An 18,656-nucleotide genomic window follows, 5' to 3' on the forward strand; every position below is an offset into this window, starting at 1 on the left:
GCTTATATTGGAAAGGAAGAAAAATCCAAAATCAGTAATTTTCTAAGCATCTATCTTAAGTTAGAAAAAGGAGAGCAGAGGCGCCTGGGTGGCTCAGTCGTTAAGCGTCTGCCTTCGGCTCAGGTCATGGTCCCAGGGTCCTGGGATCGAGGCCCGCATCGGGCTCCCTGCTCTGCGGGAAGCCTGCTTCTCCCTCTCCCACTCCCTCTGCTCGTGTTCTCTCTCTCGCTGTGTGTCTTTCTGTCAAATAAGTAAATAAAATCTTAAAAAAAAAAAAAGCAAATTAAACTCAAAGAAAGTAGAAGGAAGGAAATAAAACAAATTGGTGACTTAGAACATTGATAAAATAATAGAGAAAAATCCATGAAATAAAAAGCTGGTTCTTTGAAAGGATAAAAATGATAAACCTTTAGATTGATGAAGGGAAAAAAGATTCAAAATTACCAATGTCAGGAATGAAAGAGAGGGTATTACTACACATTCTACATAAAAGTATAATAAAGGATCATTGTGGACTTTATGCCAGTAAATTCAGCAATTTAGACAAATTCCTTATAAGCAACAAACTACCAAAACTGATACAAGAAGAGATAGAAAATCTGAATATTCCTTTATCCCTATTATCAACTAAAGAAATTGAGTTCATAATTAAACCTCATAAAGAAAACTGTCCAGATATCTTCAAAGGTGAATTCTATAGAACTTTTAAGAAATAAATAATACGAATTGTCCCTAAGTACTTTCAGAAAATAGAAAATATTTCACTATCTCAGTTTATGAGGTAGTATAACTCCAATATCAAAGCCATTTTAAAAAAACTACATAACAATATCCTTCATAAATACACAAAACTCCTTAACAAATCATTATTAAGTTAAATCCAACAATATAAATATGATGATGATATATTGGGACTACTAAGTGGAATTTATGCCAAGTATGCAAGTTTGGTTTAATAGTTAAAAAAAATCAGTATACAGTGAATCCTTACTACCCGGAGGTTCCATATTTGAAAATTTGCCCACTAGCTAAAATTTATTTGTAACTCCAAAATCAATACTTGTGATACTTTGGACTATAAGTGAAAAATTTGAGTCACCTGATGCACATATTCCCAGCTAAGGTAGAACAAAGCCCTCTGCCTTCTTTCACTTCTCATATTGTAAACAAGTATTCTTTTCACAGTCCATTTAGTTTTATATTTTTCTCATTTTTTGCTTTTTTGTTGATTTTTTTCTTTGAAATGGTCTCCAAGTAAGTGCTGATGTGCTGTCTAGTGTTTCTAAACACAAGAAGGTTGTTATGTGCTTTATGGAGAAAATATGTGTGTTAAGTAAACTTTGTTAAGCATGAGTTATAGTGGTGTTGGCCATGATTTCAATGTTTATGAATCAGTCCTATGTATTAAATAAGGTGTCTTTAAACAGAAATCCATAAAACAAAGCTGTTTATTAATTGGTTGATGAAAATGTTGTGATCAGAGGCTCATAGGGGTCTATCCTTGGATTTCCCCTAGGAACGGTGGTTCAGTGTTCACTATTTCAGTGTTCATTGGATACTGTACAGAATGTAAATACTACAAATAATGAGAATCAACTGTATTTCACCCTGTTTTCTAAGAGCAAAGAAGGAAAATCATGATTATCTCAGCTTATGCAGAAAATTGTATTTGACAAAATTAAACATCCCTTCTTGTTAAAAACTCTAAGGAAACTAGGACTAGAGGAGAACTTTATTACTGAAAGACTGTTTTATTATATATATATATACGTGTGTGTGTGTGTGGTTGGAACTTTGCGGGGAGGGGGCATTGGATATAAAAATGCCAAAACTTATATTACAGATTTTCACCGCTGCTCCTGTTTCTCCTTTGTCCTCTTTTTCATCCTTTTCCTCTTCTGTCCATCAGTGCATGACGTCTAATACTACATATAGTCCTAGCTGATGCCAATAATAAAAGAAACCAAGAAAAACAAAACAAAACAAAAACACACACACATAAGTCTACAGCTAACATTTTTTTCCCCCATAAGATCAGGAATAAATCAAGGATTTTAGCCCCTGTGACTCCTATTCTCATCTTAAAATTTACAGTAACAGTACATAAAATTTGAAAAAACAAAAATGCATAAAATTTGATTTTTTACTATTACATTTAAAAATTATATGAAATTTCAAAGACCTGAAATTTATATTGAAATGCAAGTAGACAAACAATATTGAAAAATAACAATTTAAAGTTGAAGAACTTACACTATACTGCCTGTGGACAGAGATATAGCTCAGTGGAATAGAGTAGAATATCCAGAAATAGCCCACATGTTTCAATAAATGTTCCTAAGTTCAGTGGGGAAAGTATATTTTCAAGAAATGGTTCTGGAACAAATGTGTGTGTGTGTGGATAATCCTTGATCTGTTCCTCAGACTATACACAAAAATGAAATCTAAGTGGATCAAAGATCTAAGTGTCAAAGCTGGGGCCCCTGGGTGGCTTAGTCGGTTAAATGTCTGCCTTCAACTCAGGTCATGATCACTGGGTACTGGGATCAAGCCCCGCGTTGGGCTCCCTGCTCAGCAGAGAGTCTGCTTTTCCCTCTCCCTCTGCTGTTCTCCCTGCTTGTGTGTGCTCTCTCTCTCTGTCTGTCAAATAAATAAATAAAATCTATTAAAAAGAAAAATTTAAAAAATAAATAAATGTCAAAGCTAAAATTGAAAAATGTCTAGAAGACAACTTAGGAGCAAATCTTCTTGATCGTAGAGTAGGCAAAGAGTTCTTAGGAAATAAACTGTTAGAAGTAGTTGATAAATTTATTATATTGAAATTAAAAATTGCTTTTCAAAAAACATCACTAAGAAAATGAAAACACACACCTCAGACTAGACAAAAATTTTCACCTACATATATTTGATATAAAGGACTTGTGTCCAGAATACAGGCATACCTCAGAGATATTGCGGGTTTGGTTCCAGACCACCACCATAAAGTGAATGTTGCAATAAAATGAGTCAAATTAGTGTTTTAATTTCCCAGTGCATATAAAAGTTATGTTTACACTACACTGTAGCCTATTCAGTGTGCAATAGCATCATATATATATATGTATATATATATAAAAGCTAAGGTATACACCTTAATTGAAAAATGCTAACCATCACATGAGCTTTCAGTGAGTCCTCTTTTGCTGGTGGAGGATCTTGCCCTGATGTTAATGGCTGCTGACTGATCAGGGTGGTGGTTGCTAAAGGTTGGGGTGGCTATGGAAATTTCTTAAAATGAGACAATAGTGAAGTTTGCCACATTGATTGACTTTTTCTTTCATGAATGACTTCTCTGTAGCGTGTGATGCTTTTTGATATTTTTCATCTCTTTTAAAAGATTTTATTTATTTGACAGAGAGAGACACAGTGAGAGAGGGAAAACAAGCAGGGGGAGTGGGAGGGAGAAGCAGGCTTCCCGCCAAGCAGGGAGCAGGGTGCTGGGCTCGATCCCAGGACCCTGGGACCATGACCTGAGCTGAAGGCAGACACAACGACTGAGCCACCCAGGCGCCCCTCATCTTTTTTTAGATTGACAGAAATTGATAAAGTACACTGCTGAATGTGGGCAAATGAGTATTCTTGTGAGGGCAAAATGCTTTCTGGTGGGAAGCAATGTGGCAGTGCTTAAAATTTTAACCTATGTATGTCCTTGGATATGTAATTTTTGATGTCTAGATATTTTTTCACTAAGATAATTAAATGTAAAAAGATCTATATCTGCCTCTGGAAATGTCCATCGTTTATGGGATTAAGTCAAGGTATATCCATTCAATAGGATCCTATACAGGTATTAAAAATGGTAATGTACTGTAGATTTATATTTATTGCAATGGAAATAGGTCCTCAAGTCCGTTTCATTTCTCAACAATAAGTAATAGCACGCCTAATGGGGCCTCATTTATATAAAATTGTGTGTGTGAGTGGTAGACAAATTTCTGAAATAAATACTCATTAAAATGGTTATCTCTTGAGTGGTCGCCTGTTGGGGTTGCTTTATTTATTTGTACTGTTAGGTTTCTTTATGAGGAGTATTTATCATTTTTATACTTGAAAAAGGAGAGTTTTTTTTTTCCCCTTTCTGAACAAATATGAATACAGCCTTTTAAGGTGGTACCTGATTAAGTTCTGCAAATACCTAAATCTAACAAGGTCTGTAGAACCTGTTAATGTAATACCCAGGGGCTGTGGTTTGGGATTCTCTACTATTGTCATTGAAGTCACTCAGGAACCAGTAGAACAGGTCACAGATAGCTGGGGAGTTCTGAACTCCAGAGCCCAAGGCGCTGACTGCTGGTTTTTTTTAGTGCCACACCCTGCTGTGGTTAACTTCTTTAAAGACTTGATTGTTAAAAAACAAAGTCAAGTTTAAACCTTTGTTTTGTTGTTTTGATTGACTTTTTTTTTGTTCAGCTTTATTGACATATAATTGACAAAGTAGTAAGATATTTAAAGTGCACACCACGGTGATTTGATAAACGCATACATTGTGAAAGGGTTCCTCCAGTCTGTTTAATTCACACATCCATCACCTTACATATTTATCTTCAAGTTCTGCACTCAGCAGATTTTAATTGTGCGATGCAGTGTTAATCAGCCCTGCCACGATGTTACATGTTAGAGCTTCAGACCTTGTTTATTTATTGTATAGCTGGAAGTTTGTACCCTTTCATCAACCTCTCCCTATTTTCTCATGACCTGGCAGTCGGTTTTCTGAGTTTCACTTTTTTTAAGATTCCACATGTAATTAATACCAGGCAACATTTGACTTTGTTGCTTTACTTTGGATTAATAAGAGTATCACAATTTATTGTGCACACTTGCCCTTGTTGATGAAGAATAGTAACATTAGAAGTCATTCTCTTCTCTGCGTGTATATCAGGTACTGTCTTAATCATTGGGATGGAGGGGAAGTAGAATTCCTGCCCTCCAAAGTTTTATTCTCTAGTGGAGCATTCAAGGGACTATTTCTGTGAACCATGCTATGGCAGCACACAGTAGGACTTTTGACTTAGAAGTTGATGTGTTTCTTGGGCTTGGGTAGCTGTTCAAGGAAGATTTTCCAGAGGAAATATCTGAACTGAATTTTGAATTTCAGTTTAGACAGCTGAAGTTTTGAAAGGTTAAACATGAATTAGCCAAACCAAAGAAAGGGATATCTAGGGAAATCTAAGTGGAGACAAAGGCGTGGAGGCATGCAAGGGCATGGCATTTGTTGGGAACTGCAGTTCATTCAGCAGGTAGGGATTGAGGTGGTGCAGGCAATGGAGTGAGGCTGGGGAAGCCCGATCAAGAAGGGTCTTGTCAGCTGTCAAAGAGGTTCTTTCTCTGGACTTCCTTATAAATACAGCCTTTGTTCAGGTAGGATGGGAATCTTTGAGTCATCTTTGACTCTTGAGGCTCCCTCCCATCCCTTAAACTCCCTCATAATTAGGCACCAAATCCTGTCAATTTTGGGAACTTGGATTGAAATGGAAATGTAGACTGTGCTCTTTACAAAAGGAGACTGTAACTTAGTCTTTTTAATTTCTAGGGCTTTGCACTGGCTCACAGACCTTTAATAAATGTTCAAAATGAATGGGTTACAGGAAGGGAGTTCTAAAGAGAAAATGTTTCGTATTTTTACATGTGACCATGTGTAATTTTCTATTCTCCCATTTCATTATAGAAAATTTAATAATCTTAGGAGGCTTGAAAAGTCAACTCTTGGATAATTAAAAGTCTTCAAAATGGAATCAGACCCATTAGTAAGGACTGTTTGATTAGTGTACTGGTGGGTGACTAAAGCAGCATCACAGCAGGGAAAAAAGTACCAGACAGCTTCTGGCAATTTCGTTTTGATGAATATACCCCAGTTTACCGAGTATATGTGTCTTTTTTTTTTTTTCCTAGCTGAGAACAATCTTCTTATGACTGTCCCAATAGAGATTAATTTTTTTTTAAAGATTTTATTTATTTATTTGACAGAGAGAGAGAGAGAGAGAGGAATCACAAGTAGGCAGAGTGGCAGGGAGCGGCAGAGGGAGAAGCAGGCTCCCCGCCGAGCAGGGAGCCCAATGCGGGGCTTGATCCCAGGACCCTGGGATCATCACCTGAGCCGAAGGCAGATGCTTAACGACTGAGCCACCCAGGCGCCCCGAGATTAATTTTTTAGTTAAAGGAAAATTGTGAACATGTACATTTATTGCTTTTCACTTGTCATAATGTGAGAACATGCTTTCTTGAACTTGTGGATATGTACTCTATTTTCTGCTTATTATAAAAGGAAGACTACACAGAGATGGTTAGCATTTGTAACAATTAGGCATTGTTTTAGTGAAATAATTGTGCCGTTTTGAAAGCAAATTATGTATCTGAGGCATATCTGAAGCAGCTTTATGATTATCAGCAACACAGCTGCTGTAACTATTATGTTAGTGGAATTGAATCTTTTGTTATATGGGTCACATAACCAGCAACTGAACTTTTATACTTGTAACTATGCAAGACTCTTATTAAGACATAATGTAATACAAATGGGGGGTATCTCAAAGTGTTTTCATATGTGAGCTTAAGAAGAGCAAAGTATTTGTTACATAGAACTAGAATGATACCATTATAATACAGTCCTACTTACGCATATATTTATATTTAATATTTCTCAAGTCTTTTCTTTCTATGTTTATTATTTTTAAAACTTTTCTTTTCCTTCCTTGCCTGCTTGCTTGCTTCCTTGCTTGCTTGCTTTTTCTTTTTCTTTCGCTTTCTTTCCTTTTAAAGCATGAATTAGCTAAGCCTATTTCCTTCCCCCATTAAAAAAAAAAAGATATAAAGGTGTTTTTCCTATGTCACCTCTCACTTCCCATTACCTCTAATTTTTTTAGTTTTTATGTTTTGCTTACATCTAAATACATAACCTGTAGCTTGCAGTGGAAAAGACTTTTGCATTATGTGGGCTTCAACAATAGCTCCTGTAGCCTGGTTTACTGTAACAAAATCTACCTGAGATATGTGTCCTATAGAGCTGATTAAAATGGAATTTTCCTGTAACTTTGTCTTAACTGCCTTATATCATTTTGAGTATAGGTGGTGTAATGATAAGTATTTTGTGTGTTATACCTATTTAATCTTAAAACCAAGATGAACATTTTTAAAATGGGTAGATACACATTTGTCTTATTTTCTGTTTTTCTGTAGAGATGATTACAGTTGTAACAAATAAGTCTTGTATACTTTGCCCCCGTCTCCCTCAATAACGTTTTGTAGAACTGTAGTACAATATTATAACCAGGATATGGATGTTGTATGATTTGCTCTTAATTCAGATTTTTCCACTTTTACTTGAACTCATTTGTGCATGTATATAATTCTGTACTGTTTAATCTCCTTTTTATGTTTGTATATCCATCACTGCAGTCAAGCTGAATAGCTCCTTATCACAAGGGTCTCTCTTGTTGCCCTGTTACAATGCCTGCTTCTCTTCTGCCACTTCATTTTCCCTCTCCTAGCTCTAACTTCTGGCAGCTACTAATCTTTCCTCCATTTCTAACATTTTTTTTCATTTCAGGAATGTTATATAAAGGAAATCCTACAGTATGTAGCCATTTGAGATTAACTTTTTCACTCAGTATAATTCCTTGGAGATTCATCCAAGTTTGTGTGAATCAGTAGCTTATTCACTTGTTTTTTCTATTTAAGTTATTTCCACATCGTTTAAAACTTAGTTTCTACTTTGTTTCCTTCCTAATCTGTTTTAAAAATACATGTATTTGTTTTAAATCTAGGTGACAAAACACGACCACCATCTTCGAGCCCCTCTAGTATTATCCGCCGGACTTCCTCTCTGGATACACTTGCTGCCCCATACCTTGCAGGACACTGGCCTCGTGATAGTCATGGGCAAGCTGCTCCTTGCATGAGGGACAAGGCTACCCAGGTAGGTGTATTAAAATTCTTATCCTGAAGTGTTTTACTCTTAAACCCGTTTCTCATAACATTATTTGTTTTATGCTGTGCTCAAATTCTTTTTTTTTTTTTTAAGATTTTTATTTATTCATTTGAGACACAGAGATACAGAGAGAGAGAGAGAAAGCATGAGCAGGGAGAGAGGCAGAGGCAGAGGGAGAAGCAGGCTCCTCGCTGAGCCAGGAGCCCGATGTGGGGCTCGATCCCAGGACCCTAGGATCATGACCTGAGCCGAAGGCAGATGCTTAACCATCTGAGCCACCCAGGCGCCCCGCTGTGCTCAAATTCTTAAAACATTAGTGTGTATTAGAATTACCTGAGAAGCTTATCAAAAGTGCAGATTCCCAGGCCTGACCTCCAGATACTCTGTAGTAGGCTTTGGTTGAGGCTTGGGAATGTACATTTTAAACAGTTCCCAAAGTAATTCCAATACATAAGGATAATTTATGGATACACTTTTCCCCCCCACTTCCTCTTTATTGTTAGTTTAGAACATCAGAATAGATTTAATATATTGAATTTGTAACAGTAAGGATTACTTTACTTTCCATCTAACCTTATATTTTTGTGCCAAAAAATCGTCACATGTCGGGAGATAGGGATTATATTATGTTGCAGATAGATTCTGTAAATGTAAATATCCTGACAAAGAGACCCTGGAAGCAAAATTTTATACTTTTAGATTTCTGAAATTTTTTCATTAAAAGGATCTTAAGAGGGGCACCTGCCTGGCTTAGCTGCAAGAGCATGCAACTCTTGATCTTTAGGGTTGTGAGTTAAAGCCTCACGCTGGGTATAGAGATTACTAAAAATAAATGAAGAAAAGGTTCCTAGGAGATCATTTAGATCTACTTCCTGATTTTACAAATGAGGAAGCTGAGGTCCAAGATCATGAAGCCAGGTGATGACTTTCATAGCACTTATGGTTTAGTTTCTTTCATTACGCTTACTATAATTAAAGTTAATTAAATATTTGTCTAATCGTTTATTTAATATTTCTCATACTTACTAGATGTTGAGCCCATGGCCTAGCTCATCCATTTCTGTATTTTCATCTCCAGGATTTAGTACTGTACCTGAGAGAGTAAACACTCAAGGATTGTTTGCAAAGGGATGAATGAGCAGAATAGTTAAAGCTTTATTGCTAGTGAAGAATGAAAATCAGTTAAAGAGTTAAAAGATTCTTTATACTGACTATTGAAAATCAGTTAAGGTATATCTCGATTTAGACTTCAAATTTACATCACTGATGGTAGTTTGATCCCAGCACTTTATGAAGAGAATGTCCTTTTATAGAACCAAGTAAACATACTTTGTAGTGGTTTTTGGATTTGTATTTGGGTTTCCAAAATTCCACGTATTCTTGTTGGGCTTAGTTTGTTTTGTGGTCTGATATTCTTGAAACTGAGTCCCACTGTTAGGGTAGATGCTTGGGATATGAGATTACCTTGAGGTTTATATTCCAGTGGCAAATACAGAAATGAAAACAGAGCCTGTGCTCCTCAAATTTACAAATATTGTGAGAAACTGACTTTAACCAAAGAGTTATAGAAGATTCTTCATTTATTCAAAATCTGTAAGTTTGCTGAAATTAGGGCATATAGTATGGAAAATGAGTAATTCCTACTTGCTTTCTGCTTAATCCACATGCCATGTTTAAATTACTCTGGGTATATTTCCTTGAACATTTCTGCAACCCTTGTTATCTCCTCTGCAGTTTCAGGTTCAGTGGGTTCAGATACTTTGTCTTAACAGTAAGAATAAACAATCTTAGAAGCCACTGGGAGCCCACCTAACTCTGACTACATTGAATTAAAGTATAAAGAGTAGTCTCTTCACCTTTTTCTAAATGGCCCCCAAATTGGGAATGTTAAGGGTACAAATATAAAGAAAACTTATAATTATCATACTGTTAATCTTGCTTGTAAAGTTCACATTAGAATCTCCTAAGGTAGGGGCGCCTGGGTGGCTCAGTTGGTTAAGCGACTGCCTTCGCCTCAGGTCATGATCCTGGAGTCCTGGAATTGAGTCCCGTATCGGGCTCCCTGCTCGGCAGGGAGTCTGCTTCTCCCTCTGACCCTCCTCCCTCTCATGCTCTCTGTCTCATTCTCTCTCTCTCAAATAAATAAATAAAATCTTAAAAAAAAAAAAAAAAAAAGAATCTCCTAAGGTATAATGCAGCAATAGCTGGGCACTCTAATCTTTCATTTACATAAGTTCTCAAATTCTCTATTGGTAGATGTTGGATTCCCTAATATATGTATGCTAGTTAATTAAGTCAGCTTTTTAAAGATTTTTTTTTTTTTTAAGAGAGGTAGAGAGCATGAGCAGGGGGGAGGGGCAGAAGGAGAGGAAGAGAGAGAGTCCCAAGCAGATTCCATGCTGAGCATGGAGCCTGATGGGGGGCTTGATCTCAGTCTCATGACCCGGAGAGCATGACCTGAGCCGAAACCAAGAGTTGGACGCTTAACTGACTGAGCCATTCCAGGCGCCCCTTAAATCAGCTTTTTAAAATTTGGTAAAATGAATTTAACATAAAATTTGCAATTTTTAAGTATACAATTAAGTAGCATTAATTACATTCACAACATTGTGCAGCCATTGCTGTTATGTTTCCAAAACTTCTCATCACCCCAAACAAGAACTCTGTAATTCCTCTTTCTCCAGCATCTGTAACCACTATTCAACTTTCTGTTTCTGTGAATTTGCCTGTTCTAGATATTTCATATAAGTAGAAGCATATAATATATATCTGACTCATTTTGCTTAGCATTATGTTTTCAAGATTTATCCATGTTGAACCATTTCTTTTTCATGGCTGAATAATATTCCATTGTATGGGTTCTCCATTTATCCGTTGATCCATTTATCTATTTGTGGACATTGGGTTTTTTACAAATTTTGGCTATTGTGAACAATGCTGAAATGAACCTTGCTTTATAGGTGTCTGTTTGAATCTCTGCTTTCAATTCCTTTTGGTACATATGTAGGAGTGAAATTGCTGAGTCATATATTTAGCTTTTAGGGGAACTGCCAAACTGTTTTCCACAGCAGCTGCACCAGTTTATATTCCCTCCAGCAATGTGAAGGGGCTCCAGTTTCTCCATATCCTCACCAAAACCTATTTTCCTGTTTTTTTCTTCAGTATAGCTATCCTAATAGGTATGAAATTGTATCTTATGGGTTTTATTTATATTTTCCTAATGACTAATGATCTTGAGCATCTTTTCATGTGCTTTTTGTGTATCTTCTTTGGAGTTCAGTCACTTTTGTGCCTTTGTTTCCTCTTTGTAAAATGGGAAAAGAATAGTACCTATCTTTTAAGATTATTATGAGGATTAAACAAGGAAATACATGTAAAACACTTAGAACAGTGTCTGGCACATAGTAAGGATTTAGTAAATACTTGCCATTAAAATTACTACCTTTGATTATTGTCAGAACAAGGATGGCATGTCGGTTTTCTGTCTTAAGCAGTTTGTCAATTGCTGTTAGCTTCCTGGAGCATTATGTTGAAAAAGGTTCGGGCTAACGATTCCTGATTGGCTATTTTGCTCTAGTTGAGAGGCCCTGGGCTCTTTTATCAGCCGGTCCATATAGTGCTAGAGCAGTAAGTATGATGGAAGTAATTTATTTTATATTATAGATGGGTGCTTCCAGGAAGTTCCTCCTAGACTTTTGACAAAACATATCATGTCACCACTCTGAGCCCTGGTTCTTCATTAAAAAAAAAAAAAATTATGTTTGAGTCTAAGGTCTAAGTATCTCAGGGATGAGTGGGAATGGAAAGAAGAGGTTCTGGAAAATACAGAGAAAGGCAGCATCAAAAAAGTTTAGGAATATGGCAGCAGGTTTTTTAAAGATGTTAATCTCCCCTCCTCCCCTCCCCCCACGCCATTATTTGCTTTGGTCATGAGGATGAGTGGATGATTAAAATTTTATTGTACATGATTATTTGTCATCCTAATTACTTGACACAAAGATAGCAAAAATATGGCATCATTTCTTTTTTTCTGTATCTTTGGCAGACATTGCTCATTCCCTGTGAACTCAGATGGCCTGAGAGTCTCTCTAGCGCAGTGCTTTAGCTTGCCATTGCCAGTGGAGCGGGGCTGGTCTACCATTTCTGCTTTAGAGTTTGGTACACTTCTTAATACTACATTGTTCCCAACCTCTGCCTCCTGTCCCCCCACCTCCCATGTTCTTTTAAAGATTCCTTTAAAAACTGACCATTTATCAGTTTGCCCTCCCAATTTAGACTAACTTATATTCCCAGCATTATCTATGTTGCAGTTCTATTAATTTAATTCACTTAATTAGTAAGGGATGCCTTTTGAATTTTCTGACTGTACCAATTTGTGTGAGGGATAAAATGAAATGTGTATGTGTGGTTGGATTATTTGACATTCTTTTGACTCAAAACGTATTCTCTTCCCAACTTTCCTAACCACCTAGGCTTCTTTACCTTACTGGTGGCATGTATGAGTATGTGAATTTATGACTCATGTGATTGGGGTCTGGTTTTCTTTATTATTTCTTTTGTTTTTTTTAATTACATAAACCAGTCATCTTTTGCTTTTAAAAATCTTACGTTATTTTCTCTTGGAACTCCTACATTTCAGAGACTATTTTCCCTCTTCAGGGGTTGATTTTGATTAAGAGCTTACTATTTTATGCACTGGCTTGAAATTGAAATCCAAGTTCAGAAACTATAAGATGGTCTGTTACTAAAACCTAATAAAATTAGGGGCTTCTGGGTGGCTCCGGCTCCCTGCTTAACGGGGAGCCTGCTTCTCCCTCTCCCTCTGCCTGCCCTTCTCCTTGCCTATGCTCTCTCTCTCTGTCAAATGCATAAATAAAATCTATTTTTAAAAAACCTAATAAAATTAAATACTTAGTAAATTAGAGACTAAAATAAGGTTGAATTACTGAAGATAGCTGTTTATGAGTCTATAACCTTGTTTAGAGGTGGTTTTTTTTTTTTTTGAAAGAATGATCTGGAATTTATAGCAAAAAAATAACTTTTATATATTTGATATAAGCAACACTACAATGTGTCTTAGTGTTATGAAATGAAAGTACTGAAGAGGTGGATCAGCTTTTTTAAAAAAATTACTTTTTGAGGGGCGCCTGGGTGGCTCAGTCGTTAAGCGTCTGCCTTCGGCTCAGGTCATGATCGCAGGGTGCCCTGGAATCAAGTCCCGTATCGGGCTCCCTGCTCAGTGGAGAGCCTGCTTTTCCCTCTCCCTCTGCTGCTCTCCCTGCTTGTGTCCTCTTGCTCTGTCAGATAAATAAAATCTTATAAAAATTTTTTTAAAAATTACTCTTTGAGTAACTCTTGCTATTTTGTATAAAACCTTGGTCCACTGGTTAAAATTGGTAATATTAAGAGGGAAGGAAAGTGTTAAAATCTTTTTTTTTTTTTCCCCCCAGACCTAAATCTAATGACCTCTTTATAAGCTCTTTGGTTGGCTTCTCAGTAGCTTTGCCTTTCTTGGTTAAGCCTAGGATTCTGAAATAATCTAGATTTCTAGATATTTTACCACTTGACTGGTGTTCCTGTCCTTTTTTCACATTTTAGATCAGATTTCTTTAGGCCAGCGACTCTATATGTTTTTTAAACAGGCTGGGCTATAAAATAAGGTTATATCATGGAATCCTTTAAAACAAATACAGTTTCTTGACTGTGTAAATCATATATATATTTTTTTACCTACTAAAAATAATTTAGAAAAAACACCCCTACTCTCAATAATGAACTTGCAGTGCCCTGTACTCTCTTCACTGATGCTTCTCACGTTTTCTATTTTATTTGGAGTGCCTTCCCACCATTTGCTTAGATACCTTATACTCTAATGCTCATAGCAGCCTCCCCCCATCCCATAAAATCTTGCCTACCTCCTTCCCTGTCTTTCTGGTTCTGGGTTAGATGCCTTTCTTGGGGGGACCTCTTCATCACATGGTACCATAATTGGCTATTTGTCCTTTCTCTCCTAGAAAAAACCTTTTGAGAATAAGAAGTGTGTTTCTTCCTTAACCCTAGTACCTAGTCCAGTGCCTGACGCATTGGCAGTAGAGGCTTAATAGTTTTCTGGTATACAGTGCAAGACTGAACAAAGTTGAAATGTACTTAATTAAAACTCAATTTTACTTTTTATTAACATCTAAGTGGAACAAAGAAAGCAGTTGTCTTTTGAGTTAGGAGTTTAAGTAAAATTAGTGACTTTTGGTAAGTATTTTTTCCTGTTTGAATATCTTATAACTGAAATTAGCAAAGCTGTCTGTTGCTCTTCATGCTTACTTTTATTTTTCTTAATCAATACTCTTGTTCTCATTTTCTTTAATTTGTTCTTAACGAATCTGTAGGAAACTTTTGTATTCCTTTGCTTTTCCTTGAGTTAAATTTTATACTTAATATATTTAGATTTCCCTAATTTAAAAAATCTTTTTATTTGGAAAAAGTCTTACTTAGAGAAAAATTGTAAGAACAGATTAAACACCAGTAGACTCTTCACCTATATTCACCAATAAACATTTTTATGTTTTTTCTTTATTTTTTGGTGCAGATATAATTGCTATTGTTACTATTTACTAATCATTAGTAAGTTGCAGACATTCTGACTCTTTTCAAATACTTAAACGTGTATATGAACAAGGACTTAAATAAAAATTACCAAAGTGATTACCAAATCCAGGAGATTTAACATTGATACAGTGCTTTTAAGTTTCCTCAATAATGTTCTCTTAGTAATTTCTCCTGTAAGCCAGGATCTAGTCAAGAAGCAGACATGGCGTTTAGATGTTATTTTTTTTTTTAGTATCCTTTAATCTGAAACAGTTCCTTAGCTTTTCTTTGTCTTTCCTGACCTTGAAATTTTTTAAGAGTATAAGCCAGTATTTTTGTTGAGTATTGTCAACTTGACTCTGTTTTTTCACAATTAGATTCAAGTTATTACATTTTTGGCAGGAATATTATATATGTGATGTGTATATATTCTACAATCTTGTTTTTTACTTACGGACATTACTCCATCCATATGAAAGATTCTCCCTTAAAAGTCCTGCCCCCACCCCCCGGTCCGTATATAGAGAGGTATTTTTTTGAATAGGCTATACATTCATTCTTATAGTACAAAATTTAAGAGGTACAGAAGTACATACAGTGAAGGAAGGATCTTCCTCCCATGAGACAGCCACTGTTATGTTTCTTTTGTTACCATGTATATTCTTCCAGAGATACTTTACATATGTGTATATTCTTTCCAGTGGCACTGGTTAAAGGAAGTTGCTATACATACTGTAGTGAACCTTGAGTTTTTCACTTAATCTCACAGAGATTATTGTGAATTTCCTTACTCATTTTTTATAGCAGAATAAGTATTCTGTTGTAAAGACACACCATTATTTAACAAATCCTTTCTTTACATTGTTCTAATCTTTTACTTGTAAAAATAGTGCTACTGGGAATAATATGCTGTATTGTGCATAAAGATACATATTTTGTACATCTGCATGATAAATTACAAAAGAAGGTGAGTGAAACAGTATGTGCATTTGTAACTTTGACAGCAATTGCTTAGTCCCCTTCCATAAAGGCTGTACTAATTTAATTTACACTTCACCAGCAATATAGGAAAGAGTATGATATCAAATTGCCCAATCTCAGTGAAGTTTTAACTTAGATTTCTCTAACGGGTGAGATTGGGCATATTTTCACATACTAAGAACTCATTTGTACTTTTTTTTTCCTAATACAGTGTCTTTAAATTCTGGATTTTGTATAACCACTAAGAATTTGCCATTTTTGAGGCTATGTTTTGCAGATATCTAAATCAAGACTAGACATAGTATAGAGGTTAAGATTATGAACTTCAGAGTCTTAGGTTTTTATCTTGGCTTTGCCACTTCTTAGCTGTGAGACATTAGGCAACTTATCAAGCTTCCTTATCTGCAGAACTTGTAGAGCTTCTCGTATGTATTCAATCAGATAATACAGTGAAGACCTTTCACTGTACTTCCATAAAGCAAAGTGCCTAGCACATAATAAGATCACAGGAATGTTAGTTGTTTTTTTTTTTTAAGATTTTATTTATTTATTTGACAGAGACACAGAGAGAGAAGGAACACAAGCAGCAGGGGGGGGAGAGGGAGAAGCCAGCTTCCCGCCAAGCAGGGAGCCCAATGCGGGGCTCTATTCCAGGACCTGGGATCGTGACCTGAGCCGAAGGCAGACGCTTAACGACTGAGCCACCCAGGCGCCCCAGGAATGTTAGTTATTATTAGTATACATTTGTTCAATAAATGCTATACTTATAATTATGTAAAAATAATAACTAAGAATTTATCAATAGAAATGAAGGAAATATGCTAAAATATTATAATTAAAGTAACGTGCTGGAAGAATTTTGGGTCATTGTGTTTTTTTAAATACTCTAGTACTAAATTTTCTTTAATGGGAATGTATTGTATAATAGAAAAGTGTATACTTTTTTTAGAAATGAAACTTTTTCAGATTTATTGAGATAAAATTGACATATACAGCACTGTATAAGTTTTTGTACAGCGTGACTTGGAATACATATATTATGAAATGATTATCACAGTGAGTTTAGTTAACATCCATTACCTTATATAGTTAAAAATTTTTTTTCTTGTGATGAGAACTTTTAGGATCTACTCTTTAACAGTTTTCAAATATACTATACCAGCAGTATTAAGTATAGTCATCATATTATACATTACATCCCCAGTACTTATTTATCTTATAACTGGAAGTTTGTACCTTTAGACCACCTTCATCCAGCTCCACCTCTGGTGCCTCTGATAAGCACAAATCTGATTTCTTTTTCTCTGAGTTTGTTTTTTAGATTCCACATGTGAGATCATATGGTATTTGTCTTTCTCTGCCTGACTTATTTGAGCATAATACCCTCAAGGTCTATCCATCTTGTTGCAATTAACCTACCCCTTCCCTCTTTTTCCCATTATAGACAGAGAGTGCATGGGCCGAAGAATACTCTGAAAAGAAGAAAGGGTCTCACAAGCGTTCAGCATCGTGGGGCAGTACAGATCAACTTAAGGAGGTCAGGAAAATGATTCCAAAGAACTGGTGTGGAAGTTTGATCCCTTCCTTGCCTAGTTCTTGAAATTGTAGGCAACAAGGATTTGTCAGTTTCCATTGTTTTGTTCGGTGTTGTTTTATTTTATTTTTTTGGTTGTTTTGTTTACCTGAAAAATAACAGAAAAATAGTTACTACATTGATTGGATAAAGATTTGAATGGGGGAGATGTACACATTACTTACCAGATTATTTGGTTTCCTTTGTCCTTTTGTTTTATTAAACAAGAGTTTATAAGAGTTTATATTAACATAACCTATGCATCAGATGTATAAAATTGTAATAATACAACAAATTCACATTTATTATTTCTATATATAATGGTAGTGTTTCTGAAATTCAGTAACCCAATACAACCAAGTTGATTATGCCCCATGTTGATTACCATTTTCTGTGCTTATAATTATGATATTTGTACTTTACATATAATATATAAATAAAACAAAGATTTGCTCAAGGAATAATACAGGATATTGATTGAAATTGTATTTGTTATGTAAAGATTGTGTCTGTGAATGCATTTCATGGCTTGAATTGATGTTTTTTCTCTTTATTTTTTTTTCAATTGCGGGCTAGTCAACCTTTTTTTTTTTTTTAATTAACATATAATGTATTATTTGTTTCAGGGGTACAGATCTGTGATTCATCAGTCTTAACACAATTCACAGCACTCACCATTGCACATACCCTCCCCAGTGTTCATCACTGAGCCACCCGATCCCTCTCACCCCCCTCCACTCCAGCAACCCTCACTTTGTTTCCTGAGATTAAGAGTCTCTTATGGTTTGTCTCCCTCTTTGGTTTCGTCTTGTTTCATTTTCCCCTCCCTTCCCCTATGATCCTCTGTCTTCTCAAATTCCTATCAGTGAGATCATATGATACTTGTCTTTCTCTGATTGACTTATTTCACTTAGCATAATACCCTCTAGTTCCATCCATGTTGTTGCAAATGGCAAGATTTCACTTTTTGATGGCTGCATAATATTCCTTTGTGTGTACACACACACACACACACAACACAAACACACACACACCCGCATCTTCTTGATCCATTCATCTGTTGATGGACATTTAGGCTCTTTCCATAGTTTGGCTATTGAGGACATTGCTGCTCTAAACATTGGGGTGCACATGCCCCTTTGGATCACTACATTTGTATCTTTGGGGTAAACACCCAGTAGTGCAATTGCTGAGTCGTAGGGTAGCTCTATTTTCAACTTTTTGAGGAACCTCCATACTGTTTTCCAGAGTGGCTGCACCAGCTTGCATTCCCACCAACAGTGTAGGAGGGTTCCCCTTCCTCCACATCCCTGCCAACATCTGTTGTTTCCTGACTTGTTAATTTTAGCCATTCTGACTGGTGTGAGCTGGTATCTCATTGAGGTTTTGATTTGGATTTCCCTGATGCCGAGCGATATTGAGCACTTTTTCCTGTGTCTGTTGGCCATTTGGGTGCCTTCTTTGCAGAAATGTCTGTTCATGTCTTCTGCCCATTTCTTGATTGGATTATTTGTTCTTTGGGTGTCAAGTTTGATAAGTTCTTTATAGGTTTTGGAT

At 36.0% G+C, this 18,656-nt stretch overlaps 1 protein-coding gene across 6 annotated transcripts in view; it reads left to right on the forward strand.

Annotated features, from left to right (window-relative positions):
* The window catches only part of FAM117B (family with sequence similarity 117 member B), a 102,911-nt gene that overhangs the window by 31,849 nt on the left and 52,406 nt on the right, over positions 1-18,656 (forward strand). For 5 of the 6 annotated variants that reach the window (XM_064586938.1, XM_064586939.1, XM_064586937.1 and 2 more), the window contains exons 2-3: positions 7,800-7,951; positions 16,971-17,063. In XM_064586938.1, the coding sequence (XP_064443008.1) occupies positions 7,800-7,951; positions 16,971-17,063 (245 nt within the window). The remainder of the gene's footprint in view (positions 1-7,799; positions 7,952-16,970; positions 17,064-18,656) is intronic. The other variant, XM_045868189.3, reaches the window with a different exon arrangement.

This window comes from Mirounga angustirostris, unplaced genomic scaffold, assembly GCF_029215605.1.
Source record: "Mirounga angustirostris isolate CCGP_5_RB_7025 unplaced genomic scaffold, mMirAng1.0.hap1 SCAF_3, whole genome shotgun sequence".
Taxonomy (NCBI): Eukaryota; Metazoa; Chordata; class Mammalia; order Carnivora; family Phocidae; genus Mirounga; species Mirounga angustirostris.